This window comes from Chelonia mydas, chromosome 2 (assembly GCF_015237465.2).
Source record: "Chelonia mydas isolate rCheMyd1 chromosome 2, rCheMyd1.pri.v2, whole genome shotgun sequence".
In the NCBI taxonomy this organism is placed as follows: domain Eukaryota; kingdom Metazoa; phylum Chordata; order Testudines; family Cheloniidae; genus Chelonia; species Chelonia mydas.
The window spans coordinates 142,257,242-142,280,426 of record NC_057850.1 but is presented as its reverse complement, the minus strand read 5'-3'; the positions used below and the strand labels follow the sequence as shown (position 1 = coordinate 142,280,426).

Below are 23,185 nucleotides of genomic sequence, written 5' to 3'. Positions count from 1 at the left end.
AGTGCGACGCAGGCAGAGGTAGAGGCTGAAAGGACGTTGAATAGGGTGTCCGTCAGCTCAGCCATCTCCTCCACTTACAGTCTCAAGTTCTCAGCCACCCGATGAAGCACGGCCTTGTGATCATTAAGGTCATCCGGTGGACTGGCCCTGGAGGGGCATGTGACTGCCTCATCTGAGGACAAAGGCTAGGACTGTACCGCAGGCAGGGGGCCCTTGTCCTCCTCCTTCGTGGGGGAGGCGGCTTAGGAGTGGGGTCACAACCTCCTCAGCCTTGACCTCTGGGTGTGCTTCCTGCACCGAGCCTGGTGCCATCAGTGCTGACAGCTGTTGCTCCGAGGCAGCAGCTGACGAGTGGAGCAATGGCTGCATAGCCATGACCGGAACTCCCCATGCGTTCCAAAAAGGCCACTGTATGGGCCACTGACCCGGCTGCCACTGCGCTGTTGCTGTTGTCTCAGTTGCCCAGTTGTGCTGTTGGGTTCTAGGCAAGGGGCTAAACCATCCCTCAGTACCGGAGGAACCACCTTCCAGGGACCACGGAGGGGCCGCGGATGCCTGGGTCTGCTTAGAGACCACAGTTAACAGTGGAGACAGGTGTTGGTACTGGGGAGACCAGGGGCGGGATGGAGAATGCTCCCGCAGCATAGGTGACCTGGATCGGCGACGAGACACAACCGACGGGGAGGCGATCGGTACTGGTAGTAAGGGGATCTACGCCTCCCTCTCGGTGGTAGACGCCGAGATGATGGGGACCATGATCACAGTGCCGGTGATCGCTGGGAAGCCTCAGATGGTGGATCCGGTGACTGGTGGTGTGGAGGTGGAGAGTGCGTCATTGTGTCGGGGATCAGTGGCGCTCCACTGCTATCTGAGGAGTTTTATTGGTTGACTTGCCCTCTGAAGGAGCCTTTGCTGAAGCCTGCAGCCCCTGCTGCGTCGGCGGCCTTTGGTTCCTTGATGCCACGGGCGTACGCAAGGGCATCGGTGCCGGCAGGGGATACTGCTCACAGGAGTTGGAGGAGGACCTTTCAAGGGGTTAAGGTCCCCAACGGGAGAAGGCCCCGGGGCTCTGGACTATACGGATGTCCCGAGGCAGGTCTTTTGCCCGCTGCCACATGGTTCTTCTTTCCTGGCCCCAGGGAGCCTTGTTTCTTGTTTTCTTTTTCAGTACTGGTGACAGAGAACAGGCTGAACGGAGCTTGGTGTCGGGGGTGTACTTCGCACTGATGCCAAGATGCTTGGTGAATCATGCCGCGACGGCTTGGAGGCCGGACAGAGGGCGGACTCTATCAGAAGAGCCCAGTCAAACGTCCAGCTCTTTTGGCGTACTGGGACAAAAGTTTTTGCAGATTCAGCACTTGTCTTTTACAAGTGCCTCCCCCAGCACTTGAGACAGCTGCTGTGGGAGTCACTAAAAGTCATAGGCCTGTTACAGTCCACACAGGGCTTTAACCCCGGAGACTGGGTCATGCCCCGCTAGGGGCAAAGTTCCCGTTGGGACTCTAACTACTAACAACTAAACACTTAACAGGTACTTAACACTAACTACTGAAGAATCAACTATATACAAAGCCTTAAGGCATGCAGTCCAAAGGAGAAAAAACCACTAGGCCTTGCTAAGCAAGGAAAGGCGCTCCGACTAATCACCACGGACGGTAAGAAGGAACTGAGAGGGAGTAGGGCCGACTGTGCCGGATATACCAGCGCATGGGCACAGCACTCAAGGGGGCACGATGGTCAGCCCTTTGGATAAATCTCTGACAACCGCGCACATGGGTGCGCACACACCTAGAATGGAATCAACATGAGCAAGCACTTGAAGAATCTTATTTTGTAGGATAAAGCTGAAGCTACAGACACTGGAGGTTCCAACCCAGACCATGAGGCAGTGAGAAGGAACTGGAGAGTGAGTTGGTTGGCCTCCCCTTATCCTCTGGGTTGGAGGCACGAGATGAGCCAGGGCGCATGTGTGGACCAATGGTCACGACATTCAAATTTGCCGACTCTGGGCACATGGTGTACATGCATAAACCACAGTGGAATACAATATGGGGCTCATCACTCAAAAAAGGATCATAGATTGTGAGACTTGTGATAAAATCTTGGAGTTAGCAAAAAATTATTCTTAAATGCTACATAAATAGCAGATAGTCCCCTCTCTCTCTTCTCCTTTCGGTATGGAGCTCCCCCCCAAAGTGTTTGTTTAAAAATGTTGACATGGAGGAAGAAAACTGCACCTGATATTTTAGAATTTGAGGCGAAGGGCCCCCCCGAGATGTTCCATTCAAATATTTGCCTCCCTATGGCATTTTAAGACCCTCCCAATATATGTACGCCTACCTAAAAGTTTTCAAACAACTACAAAGCATAGGAATTGAAACTTAATTTTATTACAGCTTTATACATTAAGTCACCTATTACACCACTAAACTTGAAAAGATTCAAGTGATATAGATACATAGCTGTCACCAAATAACTTATTAAGAGTGTTTTAGAGCAATGTTCTTTTGCTTACTTCATCATGAGGCACATATTGTAAAACTGCCACAAAACAGTGGTCTCCATAGCTAATTTACACAGCAAGGATTTTAGATTATGCACAGATTAATGTACATTAAGCACGGAATAATTGGAGCACTTCTTAACACATTAAACTATTGAACAGTTACACAGACCCAATGCCAAAATTCTACCTGTATTTTATATACAATAATTTAAAAGCACTTGGTAAAGTTATATGTATTGTAACCAATTTGCCCTTCCTCACAGTCTACTTCAAAGACAATCTGTTTATTGTAATGTACTCAATAAAGAACAATTTACAAAATACAGTATTGTTCTGAGACCTGTGCAATGTAATTGACAGACCAAGGATGGAATACTGGCACCACTGAAGTCAATGCCACTGACTTCACTCTTTTTTCTCTTAGATAAATAGACTAAGAGCCAACTCAGAATAAGAAGAAATACAAAATGGTATATTAGAAAAGCATTCCCATTAGGCACACATATGCAGTAAAATGATCCAAAGCAAACCAGAAGAGAAGGGAGAACACCACAATTAAATCTAGCCGAATTCATTTTTAAAGCTGGAAAATTATACTTTGGAAAAAACTTGTTTTGGTATTGCTTCCCCAGGGAAGTGCATGAATGATTTTTTTAATGGAACTATTACAATAAGAAATTTTCAATAAACATTTGTGTGTCAGTGATTTTTAAAAAGCTGTTGTATAGGCTTTGACCTCCTTGGTATTAAAATAGGCTTAGACATATGTAAATATTCACAACTGAGCAAAACTTTTGTTAGACATTTCATAAGGGGCATTATGATTAATCCGTACATATGAATTCACAATATTTATTGGCCTTATTTTGCAAACTGAAAATTCCCTATTCTTCTGATTAAAAGCTGGAAGTATTAAAAGATCTATTCAGAACCTGAACATCTTCTAGACTACTTCTCATCAGCCTCACATTTAAGTTGCAAATCATAATTTGTTAAAAATACCAATTAAAGTGCATGAACTAGACATACTGCTATGAAAACCTCATGCAAATTTCAAACAAGTATGTAGGTGATGTTTTAGCTATTTTAAATGAAGTCCTGTGTTAAAGTAAATTAATGTAGGGTCAAACTATGGGCCATACTGCAAACCCTCATTCAGTCATGCAGTGACATTGAAATAAATGAGAGTCTCTCTCACATGTTAGGCCTACTTAGTTGTGTAAGCGTCTGCAAGATCACACTTCTAGAAAGATGCTGAGCAACCTATTCATCCACTGAAGTCAGCAGAAATTGAAAACATTAAGCACCTTGCAAGACTAGGGCTCAACTTGCTTAAGAATTTTGTGCACTGTCATGCCAAACCATAACAGCTAGTTCATTTAAGATTCATTCATTAAAAAAAGTTGATTTCTGTTCACCAAATGAAAGGAAAAAGGTAAAGAAAATTATTTTCATTGTATGTGAAACTCATTGTATGAAGACTCTCACACACAAAAAAGATCAACAGTCCTTGACAGTGTTCTTTTAAGTGGAGAAGATGTATCTCAAACATTTAATTAGAAACATATTACATTGTGTTGTCATTTCCTAAATGAAATAAGTTTTAAACACATACATCAACAAAAAGCCATAAAAACTGTAACATCTTGACAATGTAGAATATTACAATTGTCTAAATCAATGTGTTATGATACATATCCACCCGAAAATGAGCCTCTGCGGCTAACGGCCCTCAAAAGTTCCACAAGCTCTCTGGGACATGCAAACAGACGCTGCCCCTGAGCACAAAGAGCTGCACAAAGAAATAACTTCAAGGCCTGTGTGCAGTCAGGAGGGATGAGACAGACAGAGCATAGTGTGAGGAGTAAGGAGCTTATTAGCATAAGGGGCCAGATCCTCAACTTGGGTAAACTGCTGTAGCTCAAGTGAAGTCAATGGAGCTATAACAATTTACACCAGCTAAAGATCTGGTCCACTAGCATCTTCCCCAGAAAGGTCCTCAACTCTCCTTCCTCATGAGGACAACCATTAATGTGAAACAATCTGAAATCTAGGAGACTGTGTTGGCAACTGAATGGTGTAAAGTACAATATATTTAAAGTGTAATGTGATCATTAAAAGGCTGTTTTCATTGAGAGGGATTTAACACATCAGACTTTCTTATGAAGTTTTCAAGAATTGCTGCAAACTCAACCCATATTCCAACACAAGCCTAGCACAAACCTACTGCTCTAAGCTTGTACTGAGGAAAAGATTAAACTAGCAAAGTCAGCAGTTTAATCCTAGACATATGATTCAATCTCTATGGAACATCAAAGCCATACGTGGGGTTCTGACTGTTCAAGAGTTTGAATTAAATTTTTTTTCATTTTTACTTTAATCCCTGTATTTGGTTTAAATATACAAACTAAATAAAACACAAAGAAAACTAAACCATTATTCTTTTACTTAATAAAAACCAACAAACAAACAAACGACATTTTTCCTCCTCCACCTCAAGAACAAGAACTGGAAAGTACCAAAATCCTCAAATGCTAGTGAACATGAGATGCACTCCCCATTAGCAGGTGTCAGTGTGCCTAAGCACTGGGAATATGTAACATATTGTAGAGCTGAGCTAAATTTTTAGTTTTATTCCATGTGGGAATAACTCAGATACTTCACTCCCAAATTCGATATATTTGCAATAGAAATGGAATGATTAAAATCACATGAAAACTCTTTGAAAATATATCCATTAGGATTATATGATAGCGATTTGTGATTTAATTGTTATTTTTTAACAATATAGTTGGATCCCTCAGTATAAATCTTTGGAATGTTTGCCACTAATATCACTACCCCAATAGAATCAGTTTAATTACCAGTTTTTTCAGCTACAAATTAATGGATGAGCAGGTTCACATCATTAAAGATATTCTGATTCCAAACAGAAGAAAAATCTACCAGCCTGAGGTGAAAAATACCTGCACCTGCAACTTATGTAAAAATATGCAAAGCAGCTGAATATTTGCAGTAAAATTTAAAATATCAGTTTCATTGATATAATAAATGATAAGCCATATTCTGGCTTTAGATGAACGCATGCAGTTCTCAGTGCATTCAATGAGAGCTGTGCACATCCATCTGAGGTCAGAATTTGGCTTTTAAGAGCTTATCTTGCAATATTCAGAGCTCATATTTTAGTTAATTTCTAGACAAAGCTATTTTGCTCATAAACTTAACTCGCCCATGCTTTTTTACTATTTTAAACTCTGAATATATTGAATAGTTAATCATTTAATTAGCCACAAAGCATCTTGCATGATAGATCTGTATCTTCTCCTCCATTTTTCTAAATAATATTTTAAGATTGATCATTTCAGTCTTGGACATCAAAGTAGTCAATCACTGGCTCCGCTTTTAATGTTTTCTGCAAGCCACTGTTTCCATTATTCCTGAAATTAAAACCATAAAATATTACAGAACACAACTCTCAGTTAAATGAAAGATACAGTTACATAAGACAGGATTACACACTGACTTTCTCAAACTAACAAACAGATACAAAAACACCATAACATCTCATGGTATATTATGCCATTGGACAGCAATATCAATAAACACCAGGCATTAGAAAGCTGTTACAAAGTTTTACAGAAATCAAATAAATCTTGTGTATTCACTCTAATGTACATTTCAGTGCCCACTGAACAAATAGCTTTTATTAACTGTGCTTTTCATAAATACTATTAGCAGCAATTCAGCCATTCCAACATTAAAATAGAATACCAAAAAGCAATTTATCTACAACACAATGAAATTCAGGTAATTTATTTTGCAAGTGAAAACTTTGTTACAGACAAGCCAATGTTCTGAATACTGTCCTTTTCAAAAATATATGCAAAAAAGCAAAAGACTATCTCTGAAGTGAGGGATAGTTGCAGGTCAAGTTTCAGCTACATATAAAAACAAAGGATAAAAATTAGTGAAATCACTGTGTAGTATAGATAATTATTCAAATATGCTATTTAACAATATGCATCAGAAGACAGTCAAGGTATGTGAGGTAGTATCTTTTATTGGACCAAGTTCTGTTGGAGAGAGACAAGCTTTTGAGCTTGTCACCGACAGAAGATGGTCCAATAAAAGATATTTCCTCACCCACCTTGTCTCTCTAATACAGAGGTGGGTGAACTACAGCCCGTGGGACCGTCCTGCCTGGCCCCTGAGCTCCCAGCCGGGGAGGCTCGCCCCAGCCCCTCCCCCACTGTCCCCCCTTCCCTGCAGCCATGCTGCTGCGCGGGCAGCACAGCTTGCGCCCACCCACCACCCAGGCTTTCATATAAGCCTATCCTGCCGCTCTGAGCGGCAAGGTAAGGGGGTGGGGAGAGGGAAGGTTGGGTAAGGGGTTGGGGGAGGGGGGGTTGGGTAAGGGGCAGGAGGTCCCGGGGGGCAGTCAGGGGACAGGGGGTGGTTGGATGGGGCGGAGGTCAGGAGACAGGAAGCAGGGGGGTTGGATGGGGGTGGGGTCCTGGGAAACAAGGGGGGGGTTGGGAGTGTGGATAGGGGTTGGGGCAGTCAGGGGACAGGGGAGTTGGATAGGGTTGGGAGGCCTGTCAGAGGGTGGGGATCGGTGTCAGGGCAGTCAGGGGACAAGGAGTGGGGGGGGGTTGGATAGGTGAGGGTTCTGAGGGGGGCAGGAAGTGAGAGGGGGCGGATAGGGGGTGGGGGCCAGGCTGTTTGGGGAGGCACAGCCTTCCCTACCTGGCCCTCCATACCGTTTCACAACTCCGATGTGGCACTTGGCCAAAAAGTTTGCCCACCCCTGCTCTAATATCCTGGGACCAACATGGCTACAATACCACTGCATATATCTGAAGACAGCGACATGAGGGCTTTCAAAAACTTCTTTGTTTTCAATAAAATTTCAATGTTTCAATATTAAATGAATGCTTTATTTACAAATAATTCTAATCCAGAGGTGAAAAATTTCAAACCTGGCCACCTAAAATTAAGCTCCTAAATATAAGCAGGCTGGTTTTTCAGGAGGTGCTAATTTCCAATGAATCCCACTGAAGTAAATGGGAGATGAAGGAGCTAAGCACCACTGAAAATCAGGTTACTTTTATATATGCTCCTAAGCATTGATTTAAGAGCCTTGTTTTAGGCATGCCTGCAGGTGGTTTAGGCTGGATTTTAATCTTGAATCCGTTAGTTTACACTCTGATGAACTGGATCTTCTCAAGGAATGAACTGCCTATTATTGTTATTCATTTGTATTCTGGTAGTCCCTGAAAGCACCATGCAGAAATAGGCCCCCATTCTGCTAGATACTGTCAAAATCTAGAACAGAAGACATTGCCTGCATGTAAAGCCTGTGGTTTCCCAATATCCTTTTAAGAGTGGTTTCAGAGTAGCAGCCGTGTTAGTCTGTATTCGCAAAAAGAAAAGGAGTACTTGTGGCACCTTAGAGACTAATAAATTTATTTGAGCATAAGCTTTCGTGAGCTACAGCTCACTTCTTCGGATGCATTCAGTGGAATGTGTGAAGCGTGTGAGCATCTTAAATCCAGATTCAGCAAAACATTTTGAGAGCCAAAATTGAATAAATATAACTCGTGGTTGTGAAGCCCAGAATGTTAAAAGCCTATGCACACTCAAGGCCACTGTGTCTTACAAACACAGGAGCTGATATGTTAGATAAGACCATACAGCGAAAGAGTCTGGTATCTTGCCCCAGCAGCAGTCAGTACCCAAGGAATGTGAAGTCCCCACTTTTGCCCTCTTTGGCCACTACAGAGGAAACAATATTTAGTGACCCCCACAGACAACCATTATATGCCATGAACTAATTACCCATATCTCAGTTTGCACAGAATAGTTAGAAATAGTTATAAAAGTATCCAGTCTTTTAAAAGTCTAGCTACAGAATGTGTGTCTACCTCTTGCAACAATAAATTACACGGATTGACTATATAGCATAAGAGCAGTATTTATTTTTGCTGACACTAAACTTATTCCCATTTTATTTCAATGAGTGACCCCCTGTGCTCATTATGAGAAAGGTAAAGAGAAGGGTCTATTCAGTTAAATTTTAATTCTGAATAACTCCTTTCCCTGTTAAATAGAGACAGTCTCTGCAATTTTGGGAACTGTAACTAGGTAAATAGCTAAGATTTTTCACTGCTTTGATGCATTTTTCCCCCATTTACTCTATACCTTTCTTCTGATGAGGCAACCAAACTTGGACACAAGATTCATGTAAATTACATTTTTGTATAAAAGATCTTCTATCCCTTTCTACTGCTCCTATACATTCTATTTGTCTGTTTTTTAAAAAACTGCTGCAATGATGTGGGCGGACATGTTTAATGAGCAAATCCCTTTGATTTCTAGTTTTTCCCCCCCCAGAGGATCTTTGATGTTCAGAATGCATCAATATATACAAGATCTTTCAAAAATTGTTTATTGCACCAAAGTAATAAATAATATGCCACATAGTGTAAACACAACAAAAATACTCATGTAACGTTTACTACTGCTCTTGATTAAAAACCAGAGTGGCATATGTAGTCTCTAATGAATGTCCTAGAATTATAATACATTTCATCATAATTTGTCACATTTAGTAATCTGTTTAAGAGATGCCCAGGATTAAAATAGCATGAGTATGGCAATTCAAAACTGAGATGCCCTGACAAAATTGTGAGGGCTCTGGCCCATACTGTCACTTTATTAAACATTAACTTAACAAAAACATTTAAATAACTAAATAGTTCTTACTTATCTGTTTGTCTGTAGTGAGGAATAGGTGGTGGAGGCCTTGTCTGCATTTCCCTCTCTAGCACAGATGTTAGGGTATTACTTGGACAAATAGATTTCCCTCTAAAGGATGAGAATGGTAACAAATATTATTTCTGATGTTATTGTCTACATGTTTAAATAGAAAAATCATGCACTATATTAAAAAAATCAAGACAAATATTAAGATTTAAATCTAGTGTAAATGACAGTTTGAGACTTGAAGATCCAATGTTATCTCACAGCAAATCCAATACTGAGGTGTTAGAAGAGCTTCTAACACACTGTGACTCAAAGCAACCCAGCATTCTGATTTAATGTTTTTCTTCTTTGCCTAAAACAATCTACACACACACACACACGCACCATTTAAACTGAACAATGGAGACAGTAAATAGAGAAAATAGACTATTTTTCTTATTATAAACATGTCTTAACGTAAGAAGATACCCACTAGTCTGTAAGCTTTTGGGGTTGACTAGGCTAATAAAAGCCCATAGACAGTTCCCTGCATAACATTCCTGGTGCTTGAACTGCTCCCTTTGTGTGAGCCTGTAAAGTGGATCAAAGTCCAAACTTACAACACGTAAACCCTAAAACTACAAACATGTTGTGACGTTGCACTCCATATGTTTTATGGAAATATGCTTATAAGTATTAATATGATATAACTGGAATATGCCTTAGGCAAAAGGTCTCTTGTATGGTATCATTACAAAGCTTATAATCTATTGATCATGTTCATCCTTTTGTATGCATATATCATTTTTGTATTTGAAGCTAAAAATATAAAGTATAATTCTGAGGTCCCATTGTAATTTTGCAAAGTGTGGGCCATTGATGGTGGTTTAGAATCTTGATGGCGCCCATTGACTAGGACAATTGGTTATAAATGGCTCTGTTTACTTGCAAGCCTTCCTATGTTCCTGGGAGCCAGCCCAGGAAGAATGGAGGCTGGGGTCTCACAGGACATGTGAACATGTCACCTGATACTGGAATCCATCTTAAACCTGGTGCTTTTCCATTTAGAAGGAAGGGTGGCGACCCAGAGAGACAAAAGATTCCCGCCTTGTGCCAAAGTTATAAAAGGGGGTGGAACAGAACAAAGGGGCTGCCAATCATGTGAACACCCCTGCTTTCCACCTAAGATGTTTGCTGGAACTAACAAAGAGTGTACCGGGGAAATGATTGGGCCCAGACTAGGAAGGTGTCTAGTCTGTGAAAGAAGCTTAGTGGAACATCTCTGAGGGTGAGATTTTACCTGTAATCAGTTTCTTAATATAGTAGGCTTAGACTTGCATGTTTTTGCTTTATTTTGCTTGGTGTCTTACTTTGTTCTGTCTGTTATTACTTGAAACCACTTAAATCCTACTTTTTATACTTAATAAAATCACGTTTATTAGTAAACCCAGAGCAAGTGATTAACACCTGGGGGTGCAAACAGCTCTGCATCTCTCTCTATCAGTGTTATAGAGGGGGGACAATTTATGAATTGACCCTGTATAAGCTTTATACAGAGTAAAACGGATTTATTTGGGGTTTGGATCCCATTGGGAACTGGGTGTCTGGGTGCTGGAGATAACCAAAAACTGCTCAGCAGGTCACCTAAAACCTGCAGCTTTGGGGGTGTGGACAAGACCTAGGTCTGTGTTGCAGCAGGCTACTGTGTCTGGCTCAACAAGGCAGGTTTCTGAAGTCCCAGGCAGGCAGGGAAAATGGGCTCAGAAGTAATTCCAGCATGTCAGGTGATAGCCCCAAGGGGGTCTCTGTGACTGAACCCGTCACACATGTATATACAAGGGTGGGAAAAATCCAGATGAGTGAATTTCCTGTTATGAGAAGTATGAGTAAGCTGTCTCTCTCATATATACTACACTAGAGGACGATTGGAAAGCAGCAAGCAATATGACCAGAAAAAAGGGAGGGACAGCAGAGCTGAGACAGGACAAAAGAAAAATAGTGGATGGTACCTATAGACCAAAAGCAGTATCTGATAAAAATGCAACATCCACTTTGTAGTCATGTCTGGTGAAGGAACAGAGATTTCCAAGTAGTCCATCTGCAGACTTCCTCATAAGAAACTTTCTTTTTGCCTAAAATGTGAATGCAGACTTCACTGAATGTGCTGAGGCTTTCAGAAGGAGTTTTTTTGGCTTACTTATATGCTTCTGATATAGCTGCCAAGATCCACTGACAATTTTGTTTTTTAAAGAGTTCAGATCTGTGATTTTTCCCATTATAAAGCAATAATTAATCCTGTTTAATTAGGATTTGATTGATCTGCAAACAGCCAGATGATGGCATCTGATATCATGAGGATGAGTAGGTTTAATAAAAAACAAAATGTAAAAAGTGATGTATTGATTGAGATGATAAGACAGAAGAAGTTCCTTAAATACAAAGTCTGGGTTGGTGAAGAATATCAACTCTGGAGAAAAAAGGCATTTTTAATAGACAATGCATTTAATTCACTAGTCATCCTAACAGAAATGGTTGTGATTAGAAAGGCAACTATAAGAGAAAAAAAATACAAGGATGTAGAGGCCAGATTCAAAAGGGCTGCTCCATCAGTTATTCCAGAGCTAAGTTAAGCATCCCGCTAACAATAGAAAATTCAACAGAACAAAGAAACTTCATTACTGTCTTGATGAATCATGAAATATGAGGTGCTGCTGAGTACCTGTGGGTACTCAAAAAGCTCTAACTGAACCTATGAAGTGGTATGGCTGAGCCCTTTATTAAAGTCGTAAAACAGGAAGCTGAAATTGACTTAACATTAAATTGAGAACAGTGGTGTCTGAAGATTTTTCCAGTTGTTGGTATAAAAAATGTAGATATAGAATCCTTCCTGGATTGAAATTTAACATCTACTGGTTGATCAAGGTATCTAAGTCAGAGCTTCATCCATTCAAATTCCAAAAGGTAATCTGAAGCCTGCTTGGATCCTGACTTTGTATCAGCAGAGCTTATTTGTGGGTAGTTGCCATGGAGGACATACAGACATCTCCTAGAGCTAGGTCTGCAAGGCCAATAAGGAGCTATGAGAATTACCTTTGCTGTCTATCTTATGTCTAATGTAGAAGCATTTTCCCATCTTTTCCTGAAGCATGTGCAACTCACTCTGATCTGCAGTTTCACTGACAACTGTGTCCAAAAAACCTGTCCCAAAAGCCCATTCAAATGTTGCTTGAAGTAGGTCAAACCTGAAAATAATGCCTGCATCCCAGGAGCATAACAAAAGGAGTCGCCTAACTATGTTGGAACAGAGGAGAAAACAGGTTGCATCTAAATATATTTAGATACTTAAACAGAGAAAGAGATATGGACAAGCAGTTCTTTTGCCTTTTGTAACGTAATATGATGAGGGTTTCAGAGGAGAAGCTTGGATTGGGGTGACCATTATGGTAGGCATAGTTTGGACATCCAAAGGCACCATAGGTTCACAGGGGCAGGTGGACTCTCTTTGGCGAGTGTCTGGCCATATGCCCCACGGCCTCTAAAGTAGCTCAGCTCCATTGACTGTTGATCCATAGTCTCAATTGACCATTGTCAAGCTGCAAAAGTCAACTCTGTTATTATGTGGATACCCTCAAGGGTGGAGCCTTTAATAGCCTGTTCACTTATGAGCTAAGAAGTGCCTCTTTCTCCACTGGTCACCGTGACTCCAGGTTGGGGTGAAGAATGGCTGTAGAGCCATGCTGTCAGAGGTGACAGTCACAGGCTTGCAGCAGAGAGCAATGCTGACTACGATCAATTTCTCCTCTCTGAGGTCTGGAGGACGAGGTGAGGAAAAACTTCAACTATCACAAAACCGTAAAGGTTGGTGGCCTTCCCTCGGAGTTCAAAGGAGAAACATACAGAGAACTGCTTCTGGAGAGACAGAGACAGGAAACTGAGCCTGAGACATTTTTTTCCCACGCTCATACAGAGAGAGCAGAATCAATCCTCCAGATTCGTGGATTTGTTGTGCATGAAAACATATCAAAATATTCTTCTTAATCACATCAAACCCTTCTTTTAAATGTGACTTCAGATTCATTTCAAAATGGTCCACCTGGCATAGTAGAAAAATTGGAAATGATTCCAAAATCTGTTGACAATAGGGATAAGGAAAATTTTTCTTACTGTTAAGTGCATTTGTGTGCGCGCGCATGCTGGTTATCAATCACAAGAGTTCTGAACTCAGGGTCACCCACTTCATATTCTCTTACTTTTTTTTTTTTTTTTTTTTGCAAATGCCTTGAGAATTCTATAGTACTGAAATTTCATGCTGTCAGACAAGCAAGAAAATGCATCTTACCACTAAATCCCTGCTTTAAAAAAAAAATCAACATTCATATTTTCAATCAATTCTCCAAATAAGATTGTGAATTCTTGTGAATTTTAGGGTTTTTTTTTAAATATAAATTTTCAGGCTCTCCTAGTAGACCAAAAGCCCACTATAATATACAGTCTCTACCCCATATATAGCATTATGATTTTGAATCAGAAACTGATTATTTGTTCAAATGATGTAACAATGCAAAAGCACATGAGCAGCAGAAATCCTTGTAAAGCCAGTGATGAACAAACCCTAAAGGTTGAGCATTTGATAAATATCCTAAAATACAGATGCTTCCCTAAACCTATGGAGGTAACTCATCCACAAAAAACCAAAACAAGAACCAAAGCCGATCAACCAAAGATTTCCCATAAACAAGGCTTGGTTTCCCCTGCACTAGAAACTTTAATGACTTGGCTATCCACTTCCAGCGTTGGCCTGATCCCTTCTGTGGCATCTTTATGAGGCAACTCCCTTTTGTTTTTCACTCAATTTCTCTCCCTTTCTCTGATCCTAGTCCCTCTCAGGTGTTGCTCCCCCCTCACTTTTCACCTTAAGACTTCCCTTGTTTTGCCCCCATTAAAAGTTCCTCCCATTCCTCCCTGCATCTAGCTGATGCCTCTTTCCCTTCTCTTGAAAAGGTAAAACAGACAGTGGGGAAGCCGGCAAGAGAGGGAGGAGGAGTTCATGCCTGTGGGTTACTCAGCAGTAGTGAGAGCAGCAACCTCTCGTGACCGGAAGTAAGAACTACAGCAAAAACAAAGCTGGGAGTCAAAGGAACTATAATTGGATAGTCTTGTCATACTTAAAAATGGGAGACTGAGGTGAAATCAGAAGAAATACCCCAAATTGATGGAAATACAATCATGTGAGATTATGCATCCCCTCCACCCCAGCCATTTAAAAGCTGCTTCTATAGAACTTACAAAGTATAAAGGATGTATTTTGCAAGTTGTAAATAAAATAAACTCAGAACAAAATATAGAAAACACAATATTTGTATCTACTGAATGGATGTTAATTACTTTGCAAGCTAAAATAAAAAAGATTAATATAACATACTTCACTGCAGTGATAACAACATTACGCTTTGGTTCATTGTCATAGCTCACGCTTTCAATGCCATAAATTTGAGCTAACTCATGGATGATTCTGCGGTGATCTCTGTTCATGGGTGCATAACAGTGACTCTTTTTTGAATGCTTTCCCTGAATTTAAGAGAAAAATAAATGGCATGTTTATGATTATTTTCATAGACAAGACTGCAATATATGATTTATTGTCTAGACTTCTCTAACAGTGACAAAGTCAGTTTGCAAGCACAGTGAGAACTAGATACTGTTGATGAAAACCATGTGCATACAAAATTCCTATTAATTCACATTATACACACACACACACTCACTCTACATTGGTTTGCACAGCTATAATTTTTAGATTCTGAAAATGCATGAGGAGACCATGAATGGTTTGACAAAATCTTTTTTTTTTTTTTTTTTTTTAAACCATATTCCATATCCCTGCAGGGCTAGAACACCACATTGGAAGATAACTGTAGACTTGGTATTAGATTGGACAATTTTTGTTTATTTTTATTTTGGCTTTTCAATGTATATGCTGTATATAAAGAGGATTTGCCATATCCCTGTTGGTTATATCCCTTTTACAAAATATAGCAACACTGACATCTGATAAAACAATACTGTGTCAACAGGAAATAGACAAATGGATTAGCTTTTAGTTTAAGGTAAACAAAAAATTACACAGTTGAACAGATGTCTTCTGAAATGTATTATAGTAGCTGTAATTTACAAATGCAAGTGCCTAATTAGCATATAGATTACACATTGAAAAGTGGTGTGCTAAAAGGTAATGGCTTTACAAGTGATGTAAAAATTCTTGTCTAAATCATTAAGTACTAGCAGAGATACCTGTTTTTCAAATAATGGGCAAAATATTATGATAAATCTGAGGACACAGCCAAAACACTAGTGCAAATCTAGGCAAAATTAATTTGTTAACTGTGTTAAGTTTTAGTTAATTACAGTATCGCACAACCTTCAATTCCTAATAATCTGGGAAGCATTCAAATCAAACTGTTCAATCCACAAATTTCCATTTCTATATAAGATGAGGTAGAGCAATTCCATAGCTAATGAGAATCAAATCTTTGGAAGAGATGTTTAGACAATTATGTTGTAAATATTAAGTTAAATTCTTAAATCTGTGCACTTTGAACTTTGCCTCTGATATTTAATTAATGGAAAAGACTTCTCAACAGCAATCTTATTTGTCATAGTCTTGTCTTGGCCCATCCTACCCAGCAACAGATATGATGATCAGTAGATGTAGCAACTGGTGGAATCCAGAGATGAGGGAGCACTTGGAGTACTGCTCTACCAAATTCAGAGTCTGCCACAGACAAATTCCACTGACAGTAGCAGATAATATATGTGAAGCAGAAGTGACTATATGGCTGCTTTGCAGAAGGAGAGATACCTTGGCTCTCAAGCCCACAAGATAAATAAATTAGGAAGGATCTGATAAACTGTGGTCAAGGTCTTCCAGAAGATAAGGTTTTCCAGTTTTATCATACTCTGTCAGGAAGCAGTCTTTTACCCACCAAGAGAAGGCAATCTGCCAAGGCTTGCCTTAGTCACAGTCCTTGAAGCGAACAACAGAAATGTCTGGATGACAGACCTATAGAACTTTTGTACCCATTTTACTTTAAGGGAATGAAGTTTCCTTTTGAGAAAGTGAATGGCTTGAGGTATAAGGCTCAGAAAAGCGAGGTGAGTTTCTGGCCATATACAAAGGGCTTCCGGAAGGAGATGGGAATGCCCCCTTTTCTGTTCACACACCATTGCTGAACAATTGCTGCAATGGATTAGGACATGGTGGTGGGCTGGCAGAGACTCCCAGACAAGCAGAGTCAGATAGATAATCTATAGCTAAGAATAAGATTATGTCACAGAGATTATGGATTCTGTGATTTACAGACACCTCTGTGACATTTTCCGCTTCAGCCCCAGGGTGGCAGAGCCAGAGCGGTCAGTTGGTGGGGACAGCTCTCAGCATACACAGACAGTAAGTGACCCCCCCACAGCTCCTAGCCACTGGTCCCAGAGCTGTGTGCCACTGCCGGAGGCAGAGAACACAGAGCTGTGAGCCTCCGTGGGTGATGTGGAACCTTGGAGCTGTGAGCCACTGTGGGCGGCGGGGAAACCTTAGAGTTCCGAGCCCCCGCCCCGCAGCAGGGTTTGGACTCTCATCCCCCGCCCCGCCCCCTCCCCGCTCCACTACCCCTCCCTACTCCCCGGGTTTCAGTCAGCCCCTGTCAGCCTCCCCCACCAATTTTTTTCAGTAAAAGTCAGACAGGTCACAAGCTTCTGTGAAATTTTGTTTATTGCCTGCAAACTGTTGGTTATTTTTACTAAAGATAACCATGACAAAAATCTCACCTTACCTATAACTCAAGCACATTGCTGCTACAGTTCCTCAACTTTTAACTGATCCTTTGTCCAGGTGAGATGAAGCAAATTTCCCAAAGGGTGCAAAAACTATAAATAAAAGTTATTAATGGGAAGTACAGATAAGAGGAGGTTACTCACCCTGTGCAGTAACTGACATTCTTCAAGATGAGTGTCCCTGTGGGTGCTCCACTTCAGGTCAAGGTGAGTCCCAGCGCCTTCTGTTGGAGATTTCTACAGTTGTACCCCTACGGGCTGCGCACGCGCTGTGCCTGCCTCTTGAGCGGTCAGTGTTTGAATAGCGTGTGCACAGCCTGGGCTCCTCGGTTCCTTCTCTACAACGGAGTGCGTTACGAATTCCAAAATAGAGGGGAGGAGGGGGGTAGTGGAGCATCTCGAAGAATGTCAGTTACTGCACAGGGTGAGTAACCTCCTCTTCTTCGAGAGAGATGTCCCTGTGGATGCTCCACTTCAGGTGACTGAAAAGTAGTATTCGTTAGGATGGTTGGGATTTCGGATGAGGCAAGAAGGCTGTTGACAAGACAGTGCTACCCAATCTGGTGTCGGACACTGCAGTGTGGATGAGAGCCTAGTGATTAGCGAAGGTAAGGTTCGATGCCCAGGTAGCTGCCTTGCATATGTCGGACACTGGGACATTACGGAGCAAGGCCGTGGAGGTGGAGAGAGCACTAGTGGAGTGCGTCCTAATTGATGTAGGAGGTTGTATTTGCCTGAGTTGCTAATAAAGGCGTATGCAGTCAGCAATCCTTTTGGAAAGTCTCTGTGTAGAGATAGCATTTCCCTGTGAGCGCTGAGTAGTAGATACAAAAAGTCCGGGGGGTTTTCTAAATGGTTTTGTTCTATCCAGGTAAAAGGATAATGCTCTGTGCACATCAAGAGTGTGCATTGTTGTTTCAAAGGTGTTAGCGTGATGTTTTGGGAAAAATGTTGGGAGGTGTATAGGTTCATTGAGGTGAAAAGAAGAGTGTATCTTAGGTAAGAACTTTGGATGCGTGCACAGTGTGACCTTATCACGGAAGAATGTGGTATACGGAGGGTCCGCCATAAGCCCCCCCATTTCTCCTACTTGTCTGGCAGACATGATTGCTATGAGGAAGGCAGTCTTCATGGATAAGTGGAGAAGAGAGCAGGTAGCTATCGGTTCAAAGGGTTTATCCATCAGGGCTTTCAGGACTAGGTGTAAATCCCAAGGTGTAGCAGGCGGTTTCACGTCTGGGTATAACGTATGGATGTCCTTCAGGAACTTTTTGGTGATTGGATGGGCAAAGACCGTAACATTGTCAATCTTATGATGGAAGGCGATGACTGCTGCGAGGTGGACCTTGAGTGAGCTTGTAGAGAGGCCAGATGTTTTAAGGTGTAACAGGCAATCCAGTATCAGTGGGAGTGAAGCAGAAGCTGGAGAGGTCTGTTTGTCAGCGCACCAAGATGTGAACCGTTTCCATTTATGCAGGTAGATAGTGCATGTGTTGTGTGTTCTGCTGTGTAGCAACACAGTGCGCGTTTGGTCCGAACATGTTAACTCCGCATTACAGAACCATTGATCAGCCAGGCCCTCAGATGGAGACGTTGTATGTCGGGGGTGAAATAGTTGTCCCCGGTGTTGTGACAGGAGGTTGCTGAGTGGGGGAAGGATGAGAGGCTTGATCGACATGCGCAGGATAAATGGGTACCACGGTTGTCTGGGCCACGCTGGGGCTATGAGAATGATGTTGGCTCTGTCTGTTTGTATCTTCTGAATTACTTTGTGAAATAGAGGCATTGGTGGGAACGCATGAGAGTTTCAGTGCATGGGAGCATAAAGGCGTCCCCCCGTGAGCGTTTCCCCAAGCCTGCTCTGGAGCAGAATGTCAGGCATTTTTTGTTTGTTGCTGTGGCAAATAGATCCAGTTGGGGATAACCCCACGTCTGGAAAATGTTGGAAAGAATGGTGTCATTGAGTTCCCACTCGTGTTGTATGGGGAATGATCGGCTGAGCTTGTCTTTGGTGGTATTCTGAGAACCTGGCAGATATGAGGCGGAGATATGGATATTGTGTTAAAGGCACCAGTTCCAAAGTTTTACCGCCTCTGTGCAGAGGGAGCGTGACTGGGCTCCCTCGTCTGTTGACATAAAACATGCACGTGATGTTGTTGGTCATGATTCGAATTCCGCGGTTTTGGATGATGGGAAGGAAATGGAGACAGGCATTGCATACGGCTCAGAGCTCTAGCAAATTTATGTGAAGCTTCGTTTTCGAAGTGGCCAAGAGACCCTGAGTGGTGAGGATGTGTGCTCCCCATCCTGTGAGGGATGCATCTGTGGCTATGGTAATCGAAGGGGGATCTTGTCGGAAGGGAATCCCAGTGCCGAAGTTGATGGGAGAGGTCCACCACAGAAGTCAGTCCTTAACTTTCTGGGGCATTATTATTAACTTGCTTCGCCTGTGCTTGTTTGGTTTGTATACCATGGCTAGCCAACCCCGAAGGCATCGCATGTAAAGGCCAGCATTTGCGACCAAAAACGTGCAAGCGGCCATATGTCCTAAGAGCTGTAGGGAGTCTCAGACTGTAGTCTGTGGGCTGGCACATATCTGGGTAATAAGGTTGCCCATTGTGTGCAATCTGTCCTGGGGGAGAGATTCAAGACCGGTGGTGGAACTGAGGTGGGCACCGATTAAATCGATTTGTTGGGTAGGTTGTAAGGTAGATTTGTTTTTGTTTATTTGCAGGCCCAAGGTGTGGAAGCAGTGAAGGGCTGCAAGAGTTGCGTGGTTCGCTTCTAACTGAGTGGGAGACTTGAGGAGACAGTCATCCAGGTAAGGAAATATGACAATTCCATTTTTTTCTGATATGTGCTATTACAACTGCTAGCACCTTGGAGAAGACATGTGGTGTGGTGGAGAGACCAAATGGGAGGACTCTGTGTTGGTAGTGTTGTGCTCCCACAGCAAACCTGAGGAAACGCTGATGGGCAGGGTGGATAGAGACATGGAAATACGCGCCTGGGAGATCAAGGGTTGAAAACCAATCTCCTTGCTCCAGCGTCGGAATTATCATTGGGAGAGTAATCGTCCGGAATTTCTGTTTCTTGACGAACTTGTTCAAACATCAAAGATCGAGGATAGGGCACCAATCACCATTTTTCTTTTCCGTGAAGAAGTAGTGGAAGTAAAACCCTTTCCCTCTGTGTTGAAGGGGTACCTCCTCTATTGCTCCGAGATGTATGAGATGTTGTACCTCCTGACAGAGCAATTGTTCATGAGAGGGGTCCCTGAAGAGGGACGGGGTTGGAGGGTGGATGGGAGGTAACGAGAGAAAGGGGATGGCATAACCCAATCTGATAATTTCCGTACTTATGGTTTTCCAGTTGGCCAGGAACGGATGCAAACGGTGTCCAAAGAAATGGTTGATTGGAGTTGGCGCTGGAGAGGGTGCGAGTTTTTTTATACCCTCGACCAAGACTTCAAATTTGTTTATTTGGGTTAGGAGGGTGGGTCGCCGTTGATTGCAGAGGGTGACATTGTTGGTTCCTGGGCCTATGTCGTTGTTGTTGCGTATCACATTGACTTAAAGGTGGATGTCGCGCAAAGGTATGGTAATGTGGTCGTTGGTATGGCTGATATCTATATGGTCTCCTCTTCGAGGCAGGTGGTTGAATGTCTAAGGATCGGAGTGTGGCACGTGAGTCCTTCATGGAGTGAAGGACCTCATTAGTCATAGAGGCGAAGAGCTTGTCTCCATCAAAGGGGAGATCTTCGACCGTATACTGTATCTCCTTTGGAAAGGAGGAAGAAACAAACCACGATGCCCACCGCATGATGACGGCCGTGGATCTGGCGGCTGCGTCCGGAGCATTGAGGGCGGCTTGAAGAGCTATGTGGGAGATCAATTGGCCCTCGGACACCACTGCTTTAAATAGTTGTCGTTTATCCTCTGACACATCATCAATAAATTGCATTACCTGAGCATAATTTTTGTGTTCATATTTTGCTAAGAGCGCCGCATAATTCGCTACTCTAAACTGCAAAGTGAAAGAAGAATACACCTTTGCGGCTGAAGGAGTTCAGTCTCTTGTTATCTTTGTCCGATGGATTGGATCGGAAGTGTTGGTATTTGCTTTTCTGACTGGCCGCATTGACCACTAGCGAATTAGGTGAGGGATGCGTGAATAGAAACTCAGAACCCTTAGATGTGGCGGGGGAAGGATAGCTCAGTGGTTTGAGCATTAGCCTGCTAAACCCACGGTTGTGAGTTCAATCCTTGAGGGGGCCATTTAGGGATCTGGGGCAAAAATTGGGGATTGGTCCCGCTTTGAGCAGGGGGTTGGACTAGATGACCTCCTGAGGTCCCTTCCAATCCTGATATTCTATGATTCTATTAAATATTTGCGGTCCAGTCTCTTGCTAGTGAGTGTTATTGTGACTGGGGTCTGCCAAATAGTTTTAGCAGGTTTCATAATGGCCCTATTAATTGGTAGGGCTATTTTGGAGGAGGTCATAGCTTGCAGCATGTCGGTCAGCTCATGGTGTGTTTCAGGTACCTCCTCCAGGGTAATCTTGAGCTCTTCTGCCACTCTCTGAAACAACTCTTGAAAGTGAGCGAGCTCATCAGTAGTGGGAGGTGGTGGGGATACTGTGGCATCTTGTGGTGTTATTGCTGTAGAGGAAGTGTGTGGGGTAGTGTCCTCTGTAGGGGTGGTGGCCACTTCAGGTATTATCTGGGTTTCAGTGTAAGCCGGCAGTGGGGAGTATCTGACAGCTTTCCTCCGGGCAGCCCGTGGAACACCTGAGTGTGGTGTGGTGTAGGTCCATGGACCCCAGTGTGGCCATTGCCACGGGTGGGGGGCATAGGTGGTCCCATCCAGGGATTGCCATACCAGTGTGGATAGCCTTGAGGATATGGACATCATGCTGTAGTGCATCTCCCACTTGTAGGTAACTGAATCTGGGGAGAGTATTGAGAGGAAAACATCTAGTCATCGTATTCCTCTTCCTCCCACACTTCATTGGAGGTGCTTGAAGGTAGGGTGCTAAAGGTCTCAGTGATAGACTGGTGCCGAGAAGAGGAGACTCAGGAGCATGGGACACCCTTAATTCCTCTGGCTGTAAAAACTGCGGTGGAACTGATGGAGGCAGAGTCTGCTGGGGCATCTGCTGATGCTGGGGGTACAGGCTGGCTCTGCGGAGTAGGTGCCCCTGTGGTAGGCACTGCAATAAACGCTGGAGACCTCAGGGGGCTCGGTGCCGAGAGCAGTGGCTGCAAAAGCGGTGGCGCAAGATCAAAGGACGGTGCCGCAGCTGCCACTTGTATTGTTGGCACCGTAGCAGCTCTTGGCACTGTACTGAGAGAGGTGGCTGAGGGAGAGCTGAAAGAGGTGGGCAACTGAAAGCCCTGAGTCTTGGCACCTTGTAGAGGGGCAGCTGACTCACGGTCGGTGCCTGAGGTACTTGCAAAGTGAAAGGTGCTGAACTGTGGAGCAGGAGTTACCGGTTTTAACTTTTCCCCCGCGGAATGATTCCTGAGGGGAGAGGAAGCTGGCTGTTTTTTTGCTTTTGCTTTGCCTCTGGAGGGTGTCACCGAGGTTTGCTGGCCAGGGTCAGAAGCAGGTCTTAGGGAGTTTTCCTGGAACAGCATTTTAAACCTGAGCTCCCTGTTCTTGCGGGTCCGCGCTTTCAATTTGCTACAGTGGATGCCTTTTTGGGGTACATGAGACTCCCCCAAACAGCGTACACACTGTGAATGCCCATCTGAGATGGGGATGGCACCCTTACAGGAGACGCATCTCTTGAAGCCTGGGGAGCCAGGCATGTCCGTAATGGCAGAGTTTTTTTTTCCCCAAAAAAATAAATGTAACAGTTAACGCAACTTTTCTAAATAGTAACTCTAATGACTAAAAACTATCTAACTAAAGAGAGAAACAAACTAGCTAGCTAACCTCAAAGAGCATAGCTGAACTCCGTCTCTAGCCAGGGATGGTAGAGAAGGAACTGAGGAGTCCGGGCTCTGTATGTGCTATTCAAACACTGACAGCTCGAGAGGCAGGCACAGTGCGTGTGCAGCCCGCAGGGGTACTGCTATAGAAATATCCAATCGAAGGTGCTGG

At 43.0% G+C, this 23,185-nt stretch overlaps 1 protein-coding gene across 8 annotated transcripts in view; it reads right to left on the bottom strand.

The window, feature by feature from the left end:
• Positions 1–2,370: 2,370 nt before the first annotated feature.
• Positions 2,371–23,185, bottom strand: part of NFX1 (nuclear transcription factor, X-box binding 1) — a 220,057-nt gene continuing 199,242 nt past the window's right edge. For all 8 annotated transcript variants that reach the window (XM_043540287.1, XM_043540286.1, XM_043540291.1 and 5 more), the window contains 3 exons: positions 14,673–14,818; positions 9,272–9,373; positions 2,371–5,943 (listed from right to left, as the gene is read on the bottom strand). In XM_043540287.1, the coding sequence (XP_043396222.1) occupies positions 5,868–5,943; positions 9,272–9,373; positions 14,673–14,818 (324 nt within the window). In that variant the 3' untranslated portion in view covers positions 2,371–5,867. The remainder of the gene's footprint in view (positions 5,944–9,271; positions 9,374–14,672; positions 14,819–23,185) is intronic.